General features: G+C 41.9%; 10 protein-coding genes across 10 annotated transcripts; all 10 read left to right on the forward strand.

The window, feature by feature from the left end:
- Positions 1-20: 20 nt before the first annotated feature.
- Positions 21-1,028, forward strand: LSM04_005768 (Ribonucleotide reductase small subunit family; the record flags this gene model as incomplete). The annotated part of the gene is made up of 1 exon (XM_067338678.1): positions 21-1,028. The coding sequence occupies one exon, from the start codon at positions 21-23 to the stop codon at positions 1,026-1,028; it is 1,008 nt and encodes a 335-aa protein (XP_067188709.1).
- Positions 1,029-1,529: 501 nt separating this feature from the next.
- On the forward strand, positions 1,530-2,537 carry LSM04_008070 (Ribonucleotide reductase small subunit family; the record flags this gene model as incomplete). Its single annotated transcript, XM_067338679.1, has 1 exon — positions 1,530-2,537. The coding sequence occupies one exon, from the start codon at positions 1,530-1,532 to the stop codon at positions 2,535-2,537; it is 1,008 nt and encodes a 335-aa protein (XP_067188763.1).
- Positions 2,538-4,106: 1,569 nt separating this feature from the next.
- On the forward strand, positions 4,107-9,731 carry LSM04_004952 (zinc finger protein; the record flags this gene model as incomplete). The annotated part of the gene is made up of 1 exon (XM_067338680.1): positions 4,107-9,731. The coding sequence occupies one exon, from the start codon at positions 4,107-4,109 to the stop codon at positions 9,729-9,731; it is 5,625 nt and encodes a 1,874-aa protein (XP_067188691.1).
- Positions 9,732-9,950: 219 nt separating this feature from the next.
- Positions 9,951-11,352, forward strand: LSM04_000672 (uncharacterized protein; the record flags this gene model as incomplete). The annotated part of the gene is made up of 2 exons (XM_067338682.1): positions 9,951-10,010; positions 10,327-11,352. 2 exons carry the CDS (start codon positions 9,951-9,953, stop codon positions 11,350-11,352), a joined length of 1,086 nt encoding a protein of 361 aa, XP_067188610.1.
- Positions 11,353-12,003: 651 nt separating this feature from the next.
- LSM04_005926 (zinc finger protein) lies at positions 12,004-12,849 on the forward strand (the record flags this gene model as incomplete). The annotated part of the gene is made up of 1 exon (XM_067338683.1): positions 12,004-12,849. The coding sequence occupies one exon, from the start codon at positions 12,004-12,006 to the stop codon at positions 12,847-12,849; it is 846 nt and encodes a 281-aa protein (XP_067188713.1).
- Positions 12,850-13,133: 284 nt separating this feature from the next.
- LSM04_005396 (uncharacterized protein) lies at positions 13,134-14,219 on the forward strand (the record flags this gene model as incomplete). Its single annotated transcript, XM_067338684.1, has 1 exon — positions 13,134-14,219. One exon carries the CDS (start codon positions 13,134-13,136, stop codon positions 14,217-14,219), a length of 1,086 nt encoding a protein of 361 aa, XP_067188702.1.
- A 1,006-nt stretch (positions 14,220-15,225) lies between these two features.
- Positions 15,226-15,900, forward strand: LSM04_003345 (uncharacterized protein; the record flags this gene model as incomplete). The annotated part of the gene is made up of 1 exon (XM_067338685.1): positions 15,226-15,900. One exon carries the CDS (start codon positions 15,226-15,228, stop codon positions 15,898-15,900), a length of 675 nt encoding a protein of 224 aa, XP_067188657.1.
- Positions 15,901-18,110: 2,210 nt separating this feature from the next.
- On the forward strand, positions 18,111-19,733 carry LSM04_006750 (uncharacterized protein; the record flags this gene model as incomplete). The annotated part of the gene is made up of 1 exon (XM_067338686.1): positions 18,111-19,733. The coding sequence occupies one exon, from the start codon at positions 18,111-18,113 to the stop codon at positions 19,731-19,733; it is 1,623 nt and encodes a 540-aa protein (XP_067188733.1).
- A 346-nt stretch (positions 19,734-20,079) lies between these two features.
- Positions 20,080-20,427, forward strand: LSM04_007780 (Iron sulfur-containing domain; the record flags this gene model as incomplete). The annotated part of the gene is made up of 1 exon (XM_067338687.1): positions 20,080-20,427. One exon carries the CDS (start codon positions 20,080-20,082, stop codon positions 20,425-20,427), a length of 348 nt encoding a protein of 115 aa, XP_067188754.1.
- Positions 20,428-21,182: 755 nt separating this feature from the next.
- On the forward strand, positions 21,183-21,494 carry LSM04_007881 (uncharacterized protein; the record flags this gene model as incomplete). The annotated part of the gene is made up of 1 exon (XM_067338688.1): positions 21,183-21,494. One exon carries the CDS (start codon positions 21,183-21,185, stop codon positions 21,492-21,494), a length of 312 nt encoding a protein of 103 aa, XP_067188756.1.
- Between the last annotated feature and the right edge of the window lie 1,195 nt (positions 21,495-22,689).

The raw sequence follows: 22,689 nt of genomic DNA on the forward strand, positions 1-22,689 counted from the left end.
AAAAAAAACAAGGGAAACAAATGGCCGAAAAGCGCCCTCGTGGGTCAGATGTGGGGGAGGTGGAGCCACTGCTGCGCGAGAACCCTGACCGCTATGTCTTATTTCCCATCAAGTACCACGACATCTGGCAGAAATACAAGGAGGCAGAGGGCAGTATCTGGACAGTGGAGGAGATTGATCTGGGCAATGATATGGCGGACTGGGCGAAGCTGAACGACGGGGAACGTCACTTCATCAAGCACGTCCTTGCGTTTTTCGCCGCAAGTGATGGGATTGTGCTTGAGAACCTGGCACAGCGCTTCATGACAGAGGTGCAGATACCTGAGGTGCGCTGCTTCTACGGGTTCCAGATCGCCATTGAGAATGTGCACTCTGAGACGTACTCAGTGTTGCTGGATACGTACATCACCGACCCGAAGGAAAAGGATCGTCTCCTGCACGCCATCTCGACGATTCCATGCATACAGAAGAAGGCGGAGTGGGCAATCCGGTGGATCAGCGGTACTGAGTCATTTACAGAGCGTCTCGTCGCATTCGCTGCGGTGGAGGGTATATTCTTCTCCGGCTCATTCTGCGCACTGTTCTGGCTGAAGAAGCGTGGCCTGATGCCCGGGCTGACGTTCAGCAACGAGCTCATCTCTCGGGATGAGGGTCTGCATACCGACTTTGCCTGCCTCTTGTACGAGAAGTACATTGTGAACAAGCTGTCGAAGGAGCGTGTTCTGGAGATTATCCTCGAAGCTGTGGAGATCGAGCGTGAGTTTATCTGCGATGCGCTTCCAGTGCGACTGATCGGAATGAACTCGGACCTCATGACAACATACATCGAATTCGTGGCGGACCGGCTACTGGTGGCACTTGGCTACGAACGACACTACAAATCAAAGAATCCATTCGACTTTATGGAGATGATCTCGTTGCAGGGCAAAACGAACTTCTTCGAGAAGAAGGTTGGCGAATACCAGAAGGCAGGTGTGACGGGCGCGGAAGGTAGCACCAAGGTTTTCTCGCTGGACACTGATTTCTAGTCTGTAGGTAATGGAGGCGGTGGTTCTTAAGCCTCCACAGAATTATAAATGCAAAAGAACTTAGCAAAAAAAAAAATGGTAGATGTGTTGTTGTTGTTTTTGTTGTTTTCTTCTTATAATAATATGTATTTTTTTTTTTACTTCAAATCTGAGTCTAACAGAATTCCTTAAATTTTCTTTGAGGCGACGGCGACGTTAGGGGATGTTTCCCTGAATACCCAAATATCCCTAGCACTGGTTAGTGCGTTGGAATCGCGCGGACATAAACGGTGAGAGTGGAGTGCGACTGAAGTCACCAATTCTTCTTTTTTTCCTTGGGTTGGAGGAGGGTGTGTGGGAGACCTCCCGTAGCATAACCTGCTGTGATTCGTTGCTGTTTTTCTCTTTTTCACATCTGTGCTCTCGTTTCCCGGGTCTCCTTGCACTTCACCTAGATCATAAGGAAGAGTTTCATCCAAATCAAAAGGGCAAATATAATTTAAAAAAAAACAAGGGAAACAAATGGCCGAAAAGCGCCCTCGTGGGTCAGATGTGGGGGAGGTGGAGCCACTGCTGCGCGAGAACCCTGACCGCTATGTCTTATTTCCCATCAAGTACCACGACATCTGGCAGAAATACAAGGAGGCAGAGGGCAGTATCTGGACAGTGGAGGAGATTGATCTGGGCAATGATATGGCGGACTGGGCGAAGCTGAACGACGGGGAACGTCACTTCATCAAGCACGTCCTTGCGTTTTTCGCCGCAAGTGATGGGATTGTGCTTGAGAACCTGGCACAGCGCTTCATGACAGAGGTGCAGATACCTGAGGTGCGCTGCTTCTACGGGTTCCAGATCGCCATTGAGAATGTGCACTCTGAGACGTACTCAGTGTTGCTGGATACGTACATCACCGACCCGAAGGAAAAGGATCGTCTCCTGCACGCCATCTCGACGATTCCATGCATACAGAAGAAGGCGGAGTGGGCAATCCGGTGGATCAGCGGTACTGAGTCATTTACAGAGCGTCTCGTCGCATTCGCTGCGGTGGAGGGTATATTCTTCTCCGGCTCATTCTGCGCACTGTTCTGGCTGAAGAAGCGTGGCCTGATGCCCGGGCTGACGTTCAGCAACGAGCTCATCTCTCGGGATGAGGGTCTGCATACCGACTTTGCCTGCCTCTTGTACGAGAAGTACATTGTGAACAAGCTGTCGAAGGAGCGTGTTCTGGAGATTATCCTCGAAGCTGTGGAGATCGAGCGTGAGTTTATCTGCGATGCGCTTCCAGTGCGACTGATCGGAATGAACTCGGACCTCATGACAACATACATCGAATTCGTGGCGGACCGGCTACTGGTGGCACTTGGCTACGAACGACACTACAAATCAAAGAATCCATTCGACTTTATGGAGATGATCTCGTTGCAGGGCAAAACGAACTTCTTCGAGAAGAAGGTTGGCGAATACCAGAAGGCAGGTGTGACGGGCGCGGAAGGTAGCACCAAGGTTTTCTCGCTGGACACCGATTTCTAGGTTTTTGTTCTATTTCTTTTGTGAATGTTTTTTCTTGTGTCTGTGAGTATGTCTGGTGTTTCTGTCTTTCCCCTTTGATAAAGAGTTTTCAACGTTTCTTTTTTTTTATTTGCGGAAAGCAGGTATATATTCCTATAAATGGCCTATTTAATAAATGTGTTATGTGTGCGGTAATGCATTTTTTTTTATTATTTCATATTTGTTTTTCCGCGAGTGAGGAAAAGTATCATTGTGAATGCTATTAAGGGATTTGTGTTTTTTATTTCTTTTTTTTTTCTTTATTTTTTCTGTTTGATCAATACTTTTTGTTATCTCCACGCTGAGGGCTGGCGGCGAGGAAGAGACTCTAGATATAATCACCTTGTGGGTCCTGCCAGGTGATTCCTCTAGTATGTGATAATGTAGGATTTGTAAGATCGAATATTCTTTCCATTATTTCAGAAATGTTACGACTTGGCTGAAAAAATGCAGAATACTATAGATAAGTTTCCCCATATGATTTTTTTTTTTGCTTCGTGTAACAGACGTGCGAGGAAAACCGAATGCATATTGTTTAGCCTTTTTTTTGTTTTTCTTGCTTAGGATTTGGGTGTTTTCTGATTATTGTGTTCACTTTCCATTCTTTGGGACTGAAGGGACATTTCCTTTGTTAGTGGTATTTTCGATAATGAAGGTGTGCTCTTGGTAATGGGGCAGGGTGGGTGATTCTGAAAAGAATATACATCATTAATTGGTCCGGCATGGTTTTGGGTGGTGTGGAATGTTTTTGATGTTTTCTTCTACTTCTTTTTGGTTAATTTTGGGGTAAAAAACGCTGAATGAACGATTGGAAGGGATTCAAGATTTGGTTTTTTCCTTACCGCCTCACCCTCCCCGACCTCCTCTGAGCTGAGGGGTTTGGGGAGGTAGGGACTCTAGAGTCTCCCACTTCATAAATCCTTCTGAGTGAGTCATCCGGGGCGGAATATAGAGTTTAATGGTTAATGTGTTTTCCCTTTGTTTTTTGTTTTTTGGTTTATAGAATTGTCGCGCGTATTGAATTTGAACATCATAGAGTATTTTCTATTTTCGCTTATTTCATTCTATTTTGTTATGCAGGACTTGACCAATGTAGGGAGCATATTCATTGTTTAAAACATCCGGTACCTAGCCAAAAAAAAAAAAAGCAGGACAATAAAATGGGGACAAGTAGGTACCTAAATGTTTTTCTTTTCTTTCTCTCGGTGATATTTCTTGTTCTTTCTTTGTTGCTGATTATTATTGTTTTCGTTTCCCTTCTCTGTTTTTTTGTCGTTTCACTCTCTTCTTATGATTTTGTTTCTTCTTCTTTTACTCGTTCTAACGCAAGAAAGATAGGTGGTTCATAGCTTCTGCTTTTATTCGCTCTTTTTTTTCGCTATTTTCACTTTTTTCCCCCTTCCCCTTCCAATTGCGTTGCGCTAGTTGTTTAAGTACGCAGTAGGTGTGTAGGACCCCCTTATCACTACCCCTCTCCCTAAGTCCTTCAGTGGTTCCCCAAAACTATCTATATATACATATATATCCGTAACTATATATATATCAGTCCCCATGCCTCTGGAGAGCAATATGCACCCGATGTATCCCCTGAACTGGACCACGCGACAACTCATCGCCTATACGCAGTTACATAATTTAGAGATTCCAGATGCAGGCACCGTCATCTCGGGGGGGCAACGATCACGACTTTTTTTCACTGTGGACGCAGATCTGATCCAGTTCTATGAGCGAAATGAAGATAAGGAGTATAGGGAGGCGCCACTGAAGAAGGTTAATATCCCATCGTCAAGTTTTGATTGTGGGAAATTATTAAATCCTGACTGTCCGGGATGGTTTCGTGAGAGTCCGGAGAATTTGCTTAAGCGTCATGCCAATCCCTATTGTGCAGGGTGGCTGCGCCAGCACCCAGATATATTGCAGAATATTATCACTGTGGGACTCAGGGAATTGATGCAGAAATCCCTTCGTGAGTTGTATGACATTGGTACTCTACCACCGCTGGAACGGTGGCTGCGGTATACGATCCATTGTGAAGAAAATCAAATGCCTGCGTTTGAGAAACCATCGCGTGTATGTGGAAAAAAATTATCCAGGCTTGAGGCCATCGTCTCGTGTCTGGAATGCAGGGTGGATGAACAGTGTGTTATGTGTGCCGATTGCTTTCAGAATTCACCTTGTAAAAACCACAAACACGTAGTGACTCATGGAAGTGGTGGTGGTATTTGCGATTGTGGTGATCCAGGAGCATGGAATCCAGACTCTTTCTGTACAAAGCACCGTGGTTTTCAAAAGAATGATGATCCCACAACTGACATGAGTTCTGTAGAAAAACGATGGTTAGAAGTGGAAACTAATGGATTGGTGCTATATCAGATCACGATTATGCAAAAATTTATGCAAGAGGTATATCGTGTGAATAATGATAATGAGAAATGGGCTATATGTTGGATAGATCGTCTTTTACGACGAATAGTTTCAGATACACTGTGTTTGTCGACTAGGGCAGAAACTACACGACGTATGTTGTGTATTGCTTTAATGCAAAAGACATGCATTAGTAGGCCAATGAGGTATAAACATGAGAAGAACTCGGGAAGTAAGGAAAAAAGTGACACACATGTATTCCTTTCATGCCTGGAAGAGATGTTTCTCAATGATATTGAAATTGTGAAAACTAAAATTATCATTTGGGAAGAATCTATGTTACTTTTGTTGGATACCTGTATTTCTGATCCCTTCTTTCGCGTTCCCTTTGCAGAGTTGTTGCTCAAATATGGTGAAAGACTTTCTTTTCGAACGAATCGACATGTTGCTTCACTATCTGTTCAAGTTTTAACCGTAAAAGACGTTGTAGATGACCTTCTTAAGCAGTCACCTCATCCATGTTGGGAAAGAGTGTTGGGTCATGAAACCATTCTACATCGACAATTGTCTATTATGTTGTATGTCTGTTGCCATATTAAAATTGAAGAGTTGTTACCTAGTGATTTTAACCACGTGACTGTTCGCTGTGCGAATAATTTTAGGGAAATTATAGCTGCATCAGAAAATACCAAAGCTTTAGTGGTTTCTCGTCTTCTTTTTCGTGCCTGGTACAAGGCGTTGACTATGATTGGTAGTACCAGCACTATACAGAAGTGTGATTCAGAGTCTCTACCATATGAAAGATACGCCGTTTCTAATGATTACTCCATGGGATTAGATCTTGAATTGCATGATGTATTATATCCCATAGGAAAGATGGTACACAGTGTTTGTATGGCGTTACAGTCAGGCAGTGAACCAATTCCTCAATGGCTAAATGACACGCTAATATCACTGCCACCAAAGTGGGCTGAAGTGCCAGATCCATCTGTTAATTATCCCTTTCACCGTGAAGTACTTGATTCACTTGCTTTGAAAAATGTATCAACAATGTTGTTCGGTATCAATAATAGTAATGAAGGACATGGATCATCTCGGGGGTATATGCGAGAAATTCTTATGGAATCTATGTATGCTATTAACAGTATTCTGACAGAAAAACGGGGTGCATTTTTACCTAAAGAATTTGTTCTTACCGGAGTAGATGATGAACATCAGCTATCATACTATAATCCACAAGATAGTGTAGCAAAGACGCCAGTATCTTTTACTATACCACATATGCGTTTTCTCGCAGTACTAATTAAAATATGGGAAAGAGTCTTGCAACAGAAACAAAAGCAGGATCAAGAAAAAGAATTAAATATAGTAAGTGGTAATAGGGTTGATGAATATTTTTATTCTCTTATTTTAGAAGTTTTTGAGGCCACACAATCTCGTGCTGAATACTGGATTGATGAATGCCTTATGCCAATAGTTTTATTAGGACAAATGGAACAGGGTTTATGGAATGGAGGTATTTACGGTATGGATGAGAGATGTGCATGTTATATGAACTTTTCCACCCTTTATGTGGAAACGGATATCTATATGTTACAGATACTTATGTTGCTAGTTCCAACAGAAAGGTTTGCTATTCAACTCTTACAACGACACATTGGGGATCCTGCAAAGCCTTGTGATTTGTGGTATTCATCATTTTTACGCCTTATTCTTACAATTGCTACGACTCAAAATAATTCTGCTATTATTGAAGAGTCTGATTTAAGACAGGCACTGCGGGAGAAGATGTTACACACTATGGTGATATCACCTGACTATACTTTCCGAATGTTACTCAGGTCTACACATGGCTTTTCATACGCTTTGTCAGGTGTTGACTGTGATGCGATGCATTCCTCTATTCTAAAGGAAATAGCTGTACAGGAGCACAGAGAAAATGGACAAGTGTTTCGACTAAAGGATGCGGCTACATGGCGAGCCAACGTAAACCTTTATCATCCTCTTATTCGAGATCAACACTTGTATGATATGCATGATTTATTTAGCCGGCTTGTCAGACGTGAGAGGATGATGCAGGAACGTGAACGGAAAATGGAAGAAATATTCTCAGAATCTGTAGTATCATTTCCACCTCCCAATCCTAAGTGGATTGAAAATGATCGGGAAAATATTACAGAACAGAAGCAAGAACATGAAAAACAAGGGAATCTTTATTTGGGTCCAGAATTTCGTCATAAAATATGTCTTTTGCTGCAGACTACAGCTGTACTATCTGTAGCTATTAATGTGGTACATTTATACCTATTTTTAGAGGTGAAACAAGAATCTGCAAAGAGAAGTGGTCAAATAACTATTAATGTATTGACTCACGCTGTCACTGTGTTATATCTTGCTATGAAAGCCTGTAAAGAAATAAGTTCAATGGCTTCAACTGCAGACTCCAAAGGGACTATTGACTGGGATGCTGTAAGTATGTTTCAGCAGCAGTTTATGCCACAATCCGGGTATACATTGCAGGATCTAAAGCGGTTATATCCTGTGAAGGAAATTATGACCGCTATAACACTGAAGGAAAAACTCAATATTCCAGTAAGTGTAGATTCATCAATGAAACATACGAAAACCATTGACGCTTTACAGGCTCTTCTTAACCATATTAGGGAAGAAAAATCAGATTTTAACAGTCTCACTGTAATGCTGGAGTTTATTCTTTCTGGTGTGGGTGCATTATCTCCATCCTCTATAGAGTCGATGGTGTCACTGGAGAAGCAAAATGAAGAAGAGCAACAGCGACGTCAGCGACTGAAGGAAAAGCAAGCTGCATTATTGCGTCGTGTGAAAGCGAGTGACACAAAAAGTTTTGAAGAAGTACGAAGTGTACTCGAACGTGATGTTGGGGGTGATAAGAAGAATAAACAAAGCGGTTTAACCAATACCACGCCTATTACGACTCATACGAATACTGCTGAGAAGAAGAACGATGGTGATAACAGTGCTGATTCCTCTTCTGTGGTGACCAGAATTTTATTACGTCTTGCGGGAGTGGAGTGTTGTGTCTGCCGTGACAATACAGATGATCCACTGTTGTTATTTGCCCACACCTCCAGCTCCGATACACTTTACCGCCTCAGATTTAATGCATTACGCAAGGAGTCAAGGGATGTGCGTAAAGTTTATGGTAATCTGCATCTCTGCGGTCATGCTGCCCACAAAAATTGTGTGGCGAAAACGTTTGGTCGACTGGCTAGATTCTGGGAGCTTGGGAGAAATTCGCTTCTTTCAACGAATCTGTGTCCATCCGAGTTCAATTGTCCGATTTGTTTTATGATTTGCACCACCTTATGTCCATTACCTGCACTAAAACTGCATGTAAACCAACCTGTCTCCTTGTTGAGTTCAACTCCGTCTTCTTCATTGTTTGAAGCCGTTCGCAGTGAGACACTTGATACAATTATGGGACAAGCATCATCTACTTTGATACTCGCAGACATGCGAAAAGTAATCGCCCGCGCCTCCGTTGGACTTCCAACCTCACACACTGGAGGGGAACTGCCTTTAGTGTCATCAAGTAGGTTACAGGAGGAAAATGAAAAAGTATGGGAAATTGTGGAGACGCTGCGGTGCATTCGATCTCAAATGTATGTGGATCTTGAATGGGTAAAAGCAGGTGGTGGAGTGCAGTATAATGAATTGCTGACACTTCTTAGTCTACTCATTTCACTTGATACAAAATTACTTGAATCCAATGCTCAGCTGCTTTATCGGGAGTTTGAGAGGGGGGATGATGTTTTTTTACTATTCCTTTTGAAAGTTCTGCAGAACCCGAAAGAAGCAGTGAAGTCTTTGATTGAGCAGACAAAATTGCTTATCGTCTCCTGTTTTAGCGGATATCATATTCCCCCTGACTCTCACGAGGATTTTGATACTTGCATCCTTACTAACATTCAATCAGCGGAGGATAATAATGAATACAATGAGTTTCTTATTGCACTTTGGCGTGAGCTGGGATGTCTTACATTGATTAAGGTATTGGTTGTAGATGGGACCCCAGCACAACTACTACGCATTAAGGAAGAAAAAGTGACTATTAAACCATTAGAAGTGGAGGAAATTACCACATTATCTGCTCGACAGCGTGCTGTACTTACAATGTTGTCCTATCTATTGGAAGAAAAAGAACAGCTTATCTCCAGTTTCGAGGTGGAGGATCCTGGTGCCGCACTGGCCTCTCTACTACAGACCGTGATAGATTGTGAAAAGAAAGCAAAAGAGAATGTACTGAATCCTTCTAAAGGAGATATAATACGTTCTGTAATGGCACCAGTACCATATAATGGACCCGTAGCATGGAGGCGTTGTATTCTAAGTCACATATTTCACCTCGAGGATACTGTGGGAGAAATGATTCTTAAAATGAGTTCTGTGGAGTCCTGCAGTGTATGTGGTGATACTGAATCACCACGTGTGATGTGCTGTTTTTGTTGTCAACGACTCTGTATGCGTCCATCATTTGGTCCACCTGAACTCTACACACATACACTGAGATGTGGTAATGGAGTAGGTGTTTACCTTAAGGGAGGAGAAAATACTTTTTTAGTACTCCTTACTGTTCCTGGTCGTTATTTATCTTTTCCAGGTCTGTACATTGATGAGTATGGTCAGCGAGAACCCCGCATGTTCCGCAATCATCTTGTGACGATTGGTGATGAAGCAGCGAAGACGTGGATCTCACTTTGGATGCGCTCTCGCTGGGGAGTGGAGTCCTCTATTGTGAGACGATCGGGAAGAACCTACCTAGATCGCATGTAGAGCATATCTCTATCTCTATCTGTATGTGTGTCTGTTCAAAGACTGTTGAAGGGAAAGAGAGAATGAGCGGTAACCAGAAAGAGAAAGAAGAAAAACAGTTTTCTCACTCTTCTGCTAATTGTCACACAACTACAACTATTTTCTTCTTTTTTTTTAAGTTCAAATGGATTTTGAAGGGCAAAACCTATACTGCAAGCAGTTTAAATGAAAGTAATTAACATGGCCAAATATTACGAAGTGAACGAGAATGCATATCTATCTAAATATATGATGGTGATAGTAGTAGTACTAGTAGTAATGGTGGTGGGGACGGGTTCTCCATGTCTCACTCTTTTCACATAACAATGTAATGCCTGTTGTTTTTGTTATTATTATTATTATTATTATTATTATTATTATTGTTGTTTTCTTATGGGATTTTTTTGTAATATATATATATATATATATATATATATATGGAGAGAGAGAGAGAGAGAGAGAGAGAGAGAGAGAGCACAAAGGCTAAAAGAGTATTTAAATAAATAAAAAAAAGAAGGGAAAACTGTCTTTTGTGCCGTGTGTAGAAGATAACTGGCGGTACCCCCGCCAGCGAGAGAAAGACGCGAATGTACTTTGGACAGCACGTCGTCTAGCATTTCTCACTGGTCACGTAGAGGAGGCGTACAGTCTCCTACAAGCACATGTACTGCAGGAGAAGAGCTCGTTTTCTGCCTACCGAGAGTGGAAAGAGGCTGCCATCACACTTCTCTCACTTCACTCTCAGTGTGACATGGAGAAGTGGCGTTCGTCTGGGCTTTTACCTTTGCCAACACCAGATGCTCGTGCCGCTGTCGGGAAAATGGATAGCTTGACGTACTATCATTGTATGCTTTTCTGGACGAGGCTATCGCGTGTAAGTATAGTACAGTCTCAACAAGGAAAAGAAAAAGAAGAAGGTAAAGAAAGAGAGACTTATCTAACACCCAGGGAAGCGAGTGAAACATTATTTTTTCTTTTGAATAATATCTGTTGTGTGCGGCTTACAGAGACACCACGTTGCCTTCCTATTTGGCGACTTTTACAGGAAATACTTGCTGAGTTACTTTTATTGGGTAGTAGTGTTATCAGCAGTAAGAGCAGCAATGCGAATTCTTCTTCTTTTCCAATTAGTGTGGTGCAGCGTATGGCGGATTACCTTCGTTGCTATATTATTCGTTACTTGGAAATGCGTGATCGCCCGTTAGAAGGGCAATGTGGTTTACTTCATTATCGCAGTATATTTCTGCGAGAGTTTGGAGGTATGAATGGCGGTGGTGGTGGTGGTGGTGATAGTAGTAATAGTACTAATAATACTAATACTAGTGAGGAGGAGGAAGAAAGTAGTGTGAATAGTGAAAGGGATGTGAAACAGCAACTAGCTATACTCTCTGCAAGTGATGTGTATGGGGCGTTGCAAGAGTTGTGTGGTAGTGATCGTAATTCAGGTGTGGAGGAATCCCTTGCCTTAAATGGTATTCTTAATGGTGATAATGATACTGCTGTTATGTGTGTATCTACTGAGATCCCGTTGGAAGTTTTTATAGATCATTACTTCCTTCGTAGTGCTCCTGAGGCCTTTGATCGTGTTGGTAAAACCGAATAATACTGTGTATCTCTTTGTTTTTGTTTTTTTTCTTATCTATCTCGCACATATATGCGTTTAGAGAATGATATACGCATACATATACAGAGAGAAGGGGGAAAAAAAATCTTTTATTACTTCTTTTCGCTTTTTTTTGTTTGATGAACGCCTAGAGTTCGCTGGAAAAGTATTGTTCTTTGTTGTTTGTCGTGTTATTTAATTGCATATTACTTCTCTGAGAATATGTGTCATATACATGTACTCTCTCTTTCTCTATCTTTCTTTTTTCTCTCTCACACACACATACAATGTTTTTTACTTATTCTTTTGATATATATATATATATATATATATATATATATATATATTCCTCTGATTTAAGGTTTTCTTCCTTTTTTTTTCTTTCTTTCTTTTTCTGCTTTGGTTAATGGGATACGAAATCAGTAGTGCAGTGTGGTAAGCTTCTATTAGTCTCCTTCCTTCGCTTTCCAATCACATACACACAAAGCGAGAGAAAGAAAGGAAGAAAGCGAGGGTGGTGGAGCTATACTTACTCCAACGGAGGAAACACCTCACCCCTAAAAGAAAGAAAAAAAAACGAAATAATAAGAAAAAAGAAAAGCAAAGTAAAGTACAATACGAACAGAAAAAAGAAAGAAAAAAAAGGGAGTAATGTTTACCGACAGTGCTGCGAGTGTTTCCCCTGCCTTTGAGGATGTACTACCGGAGGAGCCCCGCACCACCGCCAAACGGCGTGAGATCTGCCAATCCTTTCAACACGGCAAATGTCGGCTCGGCGCGGCCTGCCCCGAACGCCACGTTCTCTCGCAATTTAAAACAATGCGATTGGAGGTGTGTAAACATTGGCTGCGTGGGGCCTGCGTGAATGGCGAGAACTGTCTCTACCTCCACGCCTACGACGACCGCTACGTCCCCAGCTGCGCCTTCTACCAACGCCTGGGGGAGTGCACAAACCCGGAGTGTCCCTTTCAGCATGTCGCACAGGCACAACAGCAACAGCAGCCGGAGTGTGCGGCGTATCGGCGTGGGTTTTGCCCGCGCGGGCCGCAGTGTCATTTACGACATGTGTGGCGCGAGGCGTGTGTTTATTATCTTGCTGGTTTCTGTCCACTCGGGGCGCGGTGCCCCGCCGGACATCCCGTGCAGGAGCTGTACAACCGCAATGCCGTGGCGGAGCGACTGCGGCAGCGCATGTTAATTGAACGTGCGGATGATCCCACATTTAATAAAAATGCCACATGTTATCGCTGCTTTGATCCTGGTCATCTCGCACCAAAGTGTCCTGGAGTACAGAATGGTATTTTGCGACGATTGTTGCTAGCGGTGCAGGAACCGGGGGAACAGTTGTACTTTCAGAGTGATGGGCGATCCACGCGGAAGTGTTGTTTCTTCTGTGGTGAGGAAGGACATGAGGTGCGGGATTGCCCGAAGAAGTCTAAGAGTCATCAAGGAAATGCGTGGCACAAAAATCGCCGTGGGGATATGGCAGGGAGGTAAAATATATATATATGTTGTGTCTAACCCACTCGTCCAAGTGGTGTTCCTTGTTGTTGTTATTGATATTGTTATTGTCGTGTTCTTTTTCTTGTATGTATATATATATATATATATATATATATATATTTCTCTACTTCTCTACACCTTGGATTTTGTTTATTCTTCTTTATTTATTGATTTTCTTTTTCATTTTCCTTATTGACATATTATTTCTTTCTCCTTTGGAATATATATATATATATATATATATATATATATAATTTATTCAAGACTTGCATTCTGTCATGAGGCAATGTGTTCTCTGTTATCGCCGGGTTTTACGGCGTCACTCCCATGGCACTACCGAGACAGTACTAAAACAGCAAGAATCAGCAATTACAGCAACTCTAACGAACACTGAGAGAGAAGCAGCCGCCCTCGCATGTATTCTCTTAGATAGACACCGACAACAACAACGACAACGAAAAGAAGAAGAAAAACCAAAACAGGAACAAGACCGCTTGGCAGTAGAGACTGTGGGGTTGCTTAACCGAAAACCTGCCGTTGATGCTCTCACAGGTTATGGTAAGACATTTGTTATGGCAAACCTGGCTCATGAAACAGATGCGTGTGCGATGGGTACGCAAGAGTTAATACATGCTACTGACAAAAAGTGGGATACGTTAACAGTACAGAGAAAGATCTCTGCTGCACTTGGGGTTGTTAGTAATAAAGAGATGGCTCGTACTGTAGTACGCAACGCCCGATCCACCGCATCTGTGCGGTTTCCCAAGAAGAAGTCTCAAAGCAATATAACTCCATTTGATACACTACTGCGACGATACGCGGGTGTGGTACCAGAGAAACACAGCAAAACCAATAGAACCTCTTCTGTACCGCACACTCCATCTAGTTGGTGTGTAAGTGCACATGCTACTATGATGCAGGGAAAAGGTACACTCCGTGGCGTACTCGCACGCAGGGAGCGGTGTGAACGTCGGGATGAGTGGTGTCGTGTGTGGAACTCGCAGTTACCAGATGATGAGACTCGCGCTTATATAGATGTTAAGGCTGACGAAGGTAGTGTGGGTGGTAAACTTTTCCCTCACACTAGCAATAACAACAATAACAGTAGCAACAGTAGCAGCAATGTGAATAGAAATAACAACAAGAATAAAAATACGCCCAATCTCTGTCTAGCACCAGATTTTCGCCGACACTTTCTCGGCTTTGGAAGTTATTCGCAGGAGCCGTCGGCATTCCTAACAGATCCGGCGATGTATTATGTATTGAGTCATCTGCGTTTAACAGGTGAGGAGTCACTCTTAGAAGTGCGTCGTAAAGCAGAGTCACTTACCCACCGCTATAACGAATATGCGAAGATCTCATGATTCCAACCTTTCCAAATAGGGGCGCCTTTTTCTTTGTTTGTTTCCCCTCCTTCTTACGGTTTGGTTTTTGGTATTCGTCTCTTTCTACTTCTTCTTTATTCTTTTCTTGTTTTTTTTTCTCTTTTCGTTCCTTTTTGTTTTTTTTTTTTTTTTGGCTAATTTGCAAAGTCTTTTTCTCTTTCTGTATCTCGTTTTCTCCTCTGATGCTCATTGCAGCAACTAGGAGTGGGATCGACAGTAGAAAGAGAGTGTAAAACAAAAAAAGGCGATATACTGCAAATAATAAAGCCTCCCCATAGACAGCCTTGGGAAGAAGGTGGAAAAGCTCTTGCTGTTTTTCCTTTTTACTGTTTCTACTACTGCTACTACTACTACTACTACTAATAATAATAATAATAATAAGAATTATTATGTTTATTATTATTATTATTATTATTATTATTATTATTATTATTATTATTATTATTATTATTATTATTATTATTATTATTATTATTATTATTATTATTATTATATTGGAAGCAGAAACAGTAAGAAGAGAAAAAGCAATGGAAATGATGGTGTTGGACTAAGTTTACTAAATTAACCCGCCGTGTCACCTCATTTTTAATCTTTTCGTTTTTCTGTCATCATTTCTCTTTATGGCATTTTTTTTTCTCCTTCTCCTTATCTTTTCTTTCTTTTTTCAAATTTTACGCTCTCATATGTTTGCTTTCCTTTTGTTGTTCATATTGTATATGTATATATATGTTCTCTAACATAAGTGCGGTTCTTTCTCTTCTCTCTCTTAACTTTGTATAACACCGTTGATGTATGGCATCTACATATTTTTTTCTCCCATTCTCATATAGTGAGAGGAAAATCAGCGCTACAAATACACCTACACGCGCAGATTTTACCTTGTGTAAACATTATCCTCACATTTAATATATATGGATCCTGTGCTATAAGATATCCCACGTATTTCAAAATAGAAGAAAAGGTGTACAACACCAATAGTAGGCGAATGACTCAATCCTCCACCTCAGTTCTTTCCGACTCCCTAAAGGTGTTGCCACAAAAGTACGAATTTGAAGATATTCGCGTCTCTATTGAACGCATTCAAGCCCTCTTGGAACGTGGGGAGACACTCCTGTACGGTGAAGAAGTGCAGCGTGAACTATTTCCTGGATGCACCTCCTCCAATACCGCAGTTGCTGGTGGAAATGAGAAAAAGATATATCGACAACAGCCGAAAACGAAAAAATTGCAACAGAAGCAGAACCCCATAGACCAACAACAACAAGTGCATTTGCATATGCATCAGACTGGTGAAAGTAAAGGGACACAGCAGAGGTGTTCCCCTCTTCACCCTGGTATGAATGGGGAAGATTCTGTGATGCAACAAAGTGTACTAAGGAGAAAAACTGCAAATTCCTTAACAACAGCAACGCTGCAACAGATGTCTCCTGGATCGACGGAATTATCTCGCAGGAGTACCAATAGTACATTATCAAAAAATGCAGCTCGCTCTGGTAAGTTAAAGCGACTAAATAGGGATATGCATGAGTATAATGATAATGATGATGATGATAAACGAGTGGATATTTCCATTGAGGAACTTTTCTTGCGTATTCGTCGAGAGTTGGAGGATTATCGCAACAACTATAGCAATAACAACAATAACAAAAGTAACCGATGAATACTTCATAAATCCTCCACGGTGGCTCGCGTGTAACTCACATCTCCAGAAAAAAAAAAGCGAAAAATGAGATGTGAAAGGGAGAAATAAAGGTATTATTGAAATTAATTAATGAATTTTGGTTTTTGTCGGCGTAATTGAGTCTCTTTGAGTATTTGCAATTATATATATATATATATATAACTCGGATTTCTCTTGCTTATTATTACCCTTGCTGGTATTATTATGTGTGTGTGTTTCTTTTCTTGATGTTGTTGCGTCGCGTACGTGTCTTCTTTCTGGTTCGTCTGGTCTCGCTACATCTCAGGTGGTTTTCTCTTACCCCTCCTTTTTTTTTTTCTCACACACTGACTCTCTCTTTCTCTAGCTGTTTGTTTGGGTGGGTCTTGTTGTTGTTGTTTTCGTTTTTTGTGCTTGTTTTTTCTCTTGTTTGTTTGATTCTCTTCTTGCTTTCAAATTGTCGACGTCAAAGCATGCAGAAAAGGCAATCTCCATTTGTGTAATCTATACGGATATACGTGAACCGGAGCAGTAGACTGATCTTTCATTAGTAAAATACCCGTAGTGTTCCTATTCTCTTATTTCTCTTCACTGATGTTTTTATAGGGAATGGAATAAATGTTTTGTTACCCGCATGAAATTATCACTCAGAGAGGGACCTTCAAATGCGTGACATTGTATAACCGAATAAGGGTGAAAAGATATATGTATATATGTATGTATAGGAAATATAGGCGTACAAAAGTTGCCTATATTGAATAAAAGGAATGAGAAGAGATAACACCTTTAGAAATAAATCGGAAAGTTAAAGTTTACATAAATACATATATTGTCTGCTCATTATATATTGTATACATATCAACTTTTAATAGATGACTGGATTTTTATTCCGTGAATACCACCAGGGTGCACTGAAAAAAGAAAAGAAATAAAAAGAATATACAATATAATGGCGTCCGTAGTATCGTTCCTTTCTGTGTGGATTCCTGCTCTGGTTGATTGAAATTCCCGTAACAGAGAAAATATGAAAAACTGCAAGAAAGAAGAGGAGCATCATATTGGATTATATTTTTTTTCATTTTTTTATTGACGGATTGAATTTAGTATGTTATTTCTATTATTATTATTATTATTATTATTATTATTATTATTATTATTATTATTATTATTATTATTATTATTATTATTATTATTATTATTATTATTATTATTATTATTATTTCATTCTATTATTTCCTTGTAGCGGGATTTTTCACCACCATCACTGTGATTATTATTCTTATTATTACCAGCACCAGCGCACAAATGTTACAAGGGTACGTACGTAAATATATACATGTATAAACCATCTATCTATGAATTTGTTGTGTGTGTTTTTTTTTTTTTTTACTTCCCTGTATTAATGCTTGTTGTTTGATTTGTTATTATTACTCTTCTTTTTTTATTTCCCTTTCTTACCAACATACTACTGGTTTGGACTAGGGTATTCTACACCTTTACGCAGGGAACACGTTGGATTCTGTACAGGTCGAAATAAGAAGGCATTATAAACAAAAGTTGATATCGTCATTACTTTAGATTCTTTTATATAGCCTTAGTGTCTATTCCCGTTTTTTTTTTTTCTTAACCCCCACCCCCCGCACTCCGTACCTCACTCTCATTGCACCGAAAACAAGCAACTGAACGAAGAAATATATATATATATATATATATAATATTGTTTATCAGTAGTGCATATTGTCACTCTTTTCTGCTTCTCATTCCCGATCGATTAGTTCTTGTTACTGCATTACTTGCATAGTTTATCACAGGTGCTAGACGCGTCTGTATTTAAATTACTCCAAATTAACTTCGTTTTTTTTTTTCGTTTCCTGTACGTATTTTTAAATAAGCATTCAACCAAGTAAAAAAATCCCAAATAACGGAGCGAGTACCCGGCCGAAACACGACTATAATAGGAGGGGAAGAAAAAAGAGCGGTAAGAAGGAAAAAAAATAAGAATTCTGGCAATAAAGAGTCGTGTTAAATTTTTTTTTTTTTTTTTTTTTTTTTTTTTTTTTTTTTTTTTTTTTTGCTTGTGTTTGTTTTTAAAACACACACCACCCCCTCCCCCCTCCCATCCATTTCCGTGATCGAACACACTGGGTGGTGTTAAAGCACACTCCGCGCCAAACCCCGAAACGACTGCGTATCCATCGAACGGCGAGGCGATGAGCCAAATCGTCCACTCAGATGTTGGGCGTCAACCAGTCGAACTCGATCCCGTCATGAGGCAGCCGCAGGAGTTTGCGGACATCCGCGCCTCCATTGACCGCATTGAGGAGCTGCTGGAGCATGGCCAGTCCCTCCTCTACGACCACAACACGGGCGGCGAGGCGGTGGTGTCTCCCACTGTCTCCGACGGGGAGCCGACGCTCCAGCGGGAGGCGAGTTTCCCCTCCACAACGTCAGCCAGAGACGATCCAAAAGCGAGAAAGAAAGAAAGAAATGAAATGAAAATGACGGGAAAGGCAAGAGAGAAGGTGCGGGTGCGGCCTGTTGGTGTTGGTGCTGTTGTGGGTGGACGATCTCGTGGGGGACCGCCCGCCTCCTCCTCGCTGCACCCGCGGCGGTTCGCCCCTCGTCGGCGGGGGACGGCGGCGCCGAGTGAAGACTCCGCCGTCGAGGAGAACGTCTCCTTGGAGGAACTGCGCCGCCGCATTCACGCCGAGTTGGAGGGGTACCGCCGTCATGGTCCAGTTATGCAGTCAAAACCGCAGCAGCCGGAGGGAACAGCAGTAACAATGAAAATGGGAGTGACAGAGGAACTACCGAGGCAGCGGGTGGAGCGGGTAAACGCACGGCGGCAAGGAGTGAAGACCACTCCGGTAAGGAATGGAATAAAACTGGCAACTCCGCAAACACAAGAGATCGCGCCACGGGCTCCCAGGGAAATGGTTTCACATGGAGTTTTAAACGATAGCAACAACCGTATCAATAATACCAGCAATCATAAAATGAAGAATACTGTTGGCTTTCCCAACAGGTCACCCAATGTAACACGGGATCAGCATCATCAACATCGCACCCCTGCGTGGGAGAGACTATATGATGATGCTGCTAGGATACGAGAGAAGCAACGGCAAAGGGCGATACAACAGCAAAGGGAAGAATCCAATTACCGATTGAAACTAAACCCATATGATCTTCATTCTCTGAGAAAACGGTTTTCATTGAAAGTCACATCAACGCCTACAGCAAGTAACTCGAAGTCTCAGAAAGAGTCTCGTTCACCGTTGTCAACGTCTGTACCAGCAGTCACGGAGAAGGGAAGGCGGGGGTTTGATACCAAAAAGCAGTACAGTTACACTCCGCAAGATAAACATCAGTTTGATATTCCTGGTCGAATTTTCGCCCGTCGGTATGTAAAACCGCAAGAAACCCCACCCCCGAAATTAGAAGAAAATGAGGAAGAAGATGTTAATAATGTGAATGAACCGTTACATTCAGAACGTCCCGCACACACTGAGGCAGATGATCCATGTGTAGAAGAAAATGTTAACACTAATGAAAATGAGGTGCAGCAGACTGTAGCTATCCCAAATGTTGAGACAGAGACAAAAGTGCCTATTAATGACATAGTTAAGTCTCCAACGCATAGTGATACCCCAGAGGAGGAGACTATTTTAAACCATTCTGAAAGTTCAAGCGCCTCTTCGGTGCGATTGGATGCGGCATCATTGGCATCCAGTGATGAGGTTTGGGAATTGCCTTTGCGACACCCGCGAGAGGCAAACTCAACACCGATTCCTGTCATAGTTAGACCCCTCGATCTACGGGCACTAAGAAAGTGACCATTGCAGAGAAATGCGAGGCGGGGAAAAAAAAACGAAAGGTAAAAAAATTTTTTAAGGAAGAATAAGTGGGGAAATGCAAAAGCAATGATGGGAGGAGAGGAATCTCATTCCCCTAAACGCTTCTTGCGTTGCATTGTGGGGAGGAAAGAAATCGTGATGGGCTACATTTTGTAGTCATTTCTTCTAAAGGAGGTTTTCCTCCGTATTGTTTACTTGATGTTTGTTTTCGTCTTTGTTTCTATATTTTTCGTAGATCGCTTTTTTTATTCTTTTTTTTTTTTTGGAAAATAATAAAAGAATACAAAATACCAAGAAAAAAAAGCGAAAATAAAGTAAACACAAGATGAACCGTACTCGCGCTCTCTCTTTTTTTTGGAAGAGCAAGAGGGACCCCAATGCCCCAAAGACATTTGCTGCAATCCCGCAAAAAATGCCGTACCATGCACAATTGGAAGAAGGAAAGAACTACTATTGGTGTGCGTGTGGACTCAGTAAGAAGCAGCCTTTTTGCGATGGTTCTCATAAGGCCTACAATGAAGAACACGACACCAAATTGGGTCCCGTGAAGTTTACAGCCCCAAAGACGAAGAAATACTTATTATGCGGGTGTAAACACACACTTAATAAACCGTATTGCGATCTCTCTCATATTGGGGTTGCCTTTCGATCTTTTGTGGGGTCAAAAAATTAAAACAAAAAAATAAATGCCATGCCATTTTATGTCCCTAGAAAATGGACTATGATACGCGTTTTTCTTTGGTTTAAAATAAATTCCCTTAAGCTGGTTTGGGTTGTACGTGAGTGTTGTTGTTGTTGTTGTTTTTCTTTTTGGTTTACTTATTTGCTACTGTTTCTACGTTGATTTGTTGTCATATATATATATATATATATATATATATATATATATCCGTCTGCTTTGAATGTTGGCGGTCTCACTTACCCTCTTACTTTTGGTAATTGCAAACAAAAACTCTTCATGAGCGAGAAGATTTGATACCATAAGGGGCCAATTCGAACTCTTCTATTCTGCTGAGTTTGTTTCAACGATATTTGTATTTTGTTTTTCCTTTTATTCCAGAGAAATTCTGAGAGTCACCTTCCAAATCTTCTTTTTCCCTCCCCTAACCATCCCACCAAACGCAAAGGAAGCGGCTGGAAGAATATAAAAATAAAGAATGAGACATATTCAGATAGGCAGCGCGACGACTGATAACAATGCCGTTGATGTTTCTGGTTGTTGTCGTTGTTTTTGCTTTCCCGCGTTTAAGGGAAAAGGAACGAAAATAAATAAATAAATAAATAGAAACAAACCCAGGACTCATTTATTTCAGCCGTGATCTGAGCACACATGTTCTTTGGATGATCGCCGCTTCTCCAAAAGCAAACAAGATGAAGGAACACAATAGATGAAAAAGATTGTTGGGAACGAAAAGTCAAACGGTTCCTATGACCACGTTTATTTCTTTTCGAGTGCGGGGACCTGAAGGTAATGATCCGGCATCCTCTTCCCAACGTGCTCTTTTTGATTTTGCCCAAGCTGTGGGAGGGCGGTTCGGCTTTTGCACGCCATTTAAGCACCCATTAAATTCGCCGGGGTTTCGACCAGCCCAAACCTGCGAATACGCGATTCGAGGGCTCCTCACCGGTGGGATTTTCTTGACGCTGGGGATTTCCTACGATTTGGTTGCCAGCAGAGGGGGGAAACATGGGAAAGTTTGCGGCGATGGTTTGCCCCACGTTGCAACCGCCAGTGCGTGAGCAAATCGGGGCTCGCCCAACACTGCGTGCCGCAACGCGGCGCTGCACTCTCTTGATTTTCCCCGCTCTTCATGGGCAGTAACCTTGGCGCTCTGAGGTGAGAAGCTGATAGCCGCGCCGTTGGGGTAAAACCTCTTAAAATAAAAAAAATATACGGGAGAAAACTCCTTCTTGATTTTTTTTTTTTCGGGGGACGGCAAAGGGGTAATGGGAGTGAATTTTTTTTTTTTAAAAAAACCTCGTTTTTTCCAAAAACGCAAAGGGAGGAATAAATGGGAAAATGCTCCCAACAGGGGTCGAACCTGTGACCTTGGGCTTATTAGACCCACGCTCTAACCGACTGAGCTATGAGAGCCACGTGGGGAGGGTCATATTAACAATAATAATAATATTAGGTGAGAATGATTTTGTTTTACTTCTTACCGATTCGGTTGTTTGCTCGAAAACAATGGGATCTGATGAAATGGAACTGCTGAGAAGCCCTTTTAACCCGCCTCCCGCTCTCCCCTTCGCCACGTCTAATTTTTTGACAGCTTGCCCTCCGGATATCCCATCCGCTGGATTGGCCTCTGAGCCCAAGTAACTCCAAGTAGCACGCAAACCGTGCGAAAGTAAAACTTTTTCTATGGCGCCGATTTCCGTTACTAACGCCTGTGAATGCGTGTTCCCTTTTTGCCTAATGTTCATTAATCTTTTTGCTGCCAACGCGAATATCCAATGTTCCTGCCAAATGCATTTTAAAACCGTGTAACGCTAGATGAACGGCAAGTGCTTCTGCTTGGGAAATCATGCGAGGCGAGCGCTCCCAGGCACCGCCCGCCGCCAAAACCACCCCCATCACCTTTGAATAATAACGCACCCCATCCGCACATGGATGCGTCTGCCGCCAGTGTTGCCGTAGAGGGCAAAAGCTGTGGTGGATGAACCGGCTCGTTCTTTAATAATGTTTTGGGGCAATTTTCCCCATGTCTTTTGCGTTTGGCGGTAAATTTGCCTGATCTTGTGGTCGCAACAAGCTTCGGTTTAAACCCGACAAACGCTGACGTGCGATTTTTAAGAAGAAACAATACGGGAAAAGGGATTCACCCTTACCACGCCCCGCGGGGTGCATCATGCGTGAAACTTCACTCTCCAATTCTTCAACCGTCGTCGTTTCCGGAGACGGCGCCCCTTTCAACCTTCTTGTTGCCTTTTT

The sequence above is a fragment of the Trypanosoma melophagium genome, assembly GCF_022059095.1.
Source record: "Trypanosoma melophagium isolate St. Kilda chromosome Unknown ctg35segment0, whole genome shotgun sequence".
Taxonomy (NCBI): Eukaryota; Euglenozoa; class Kinetoplastea; order Trypanosomatida; family Trypanosomatidae; genus Trypanosoma; species Trypanosoma melophagium.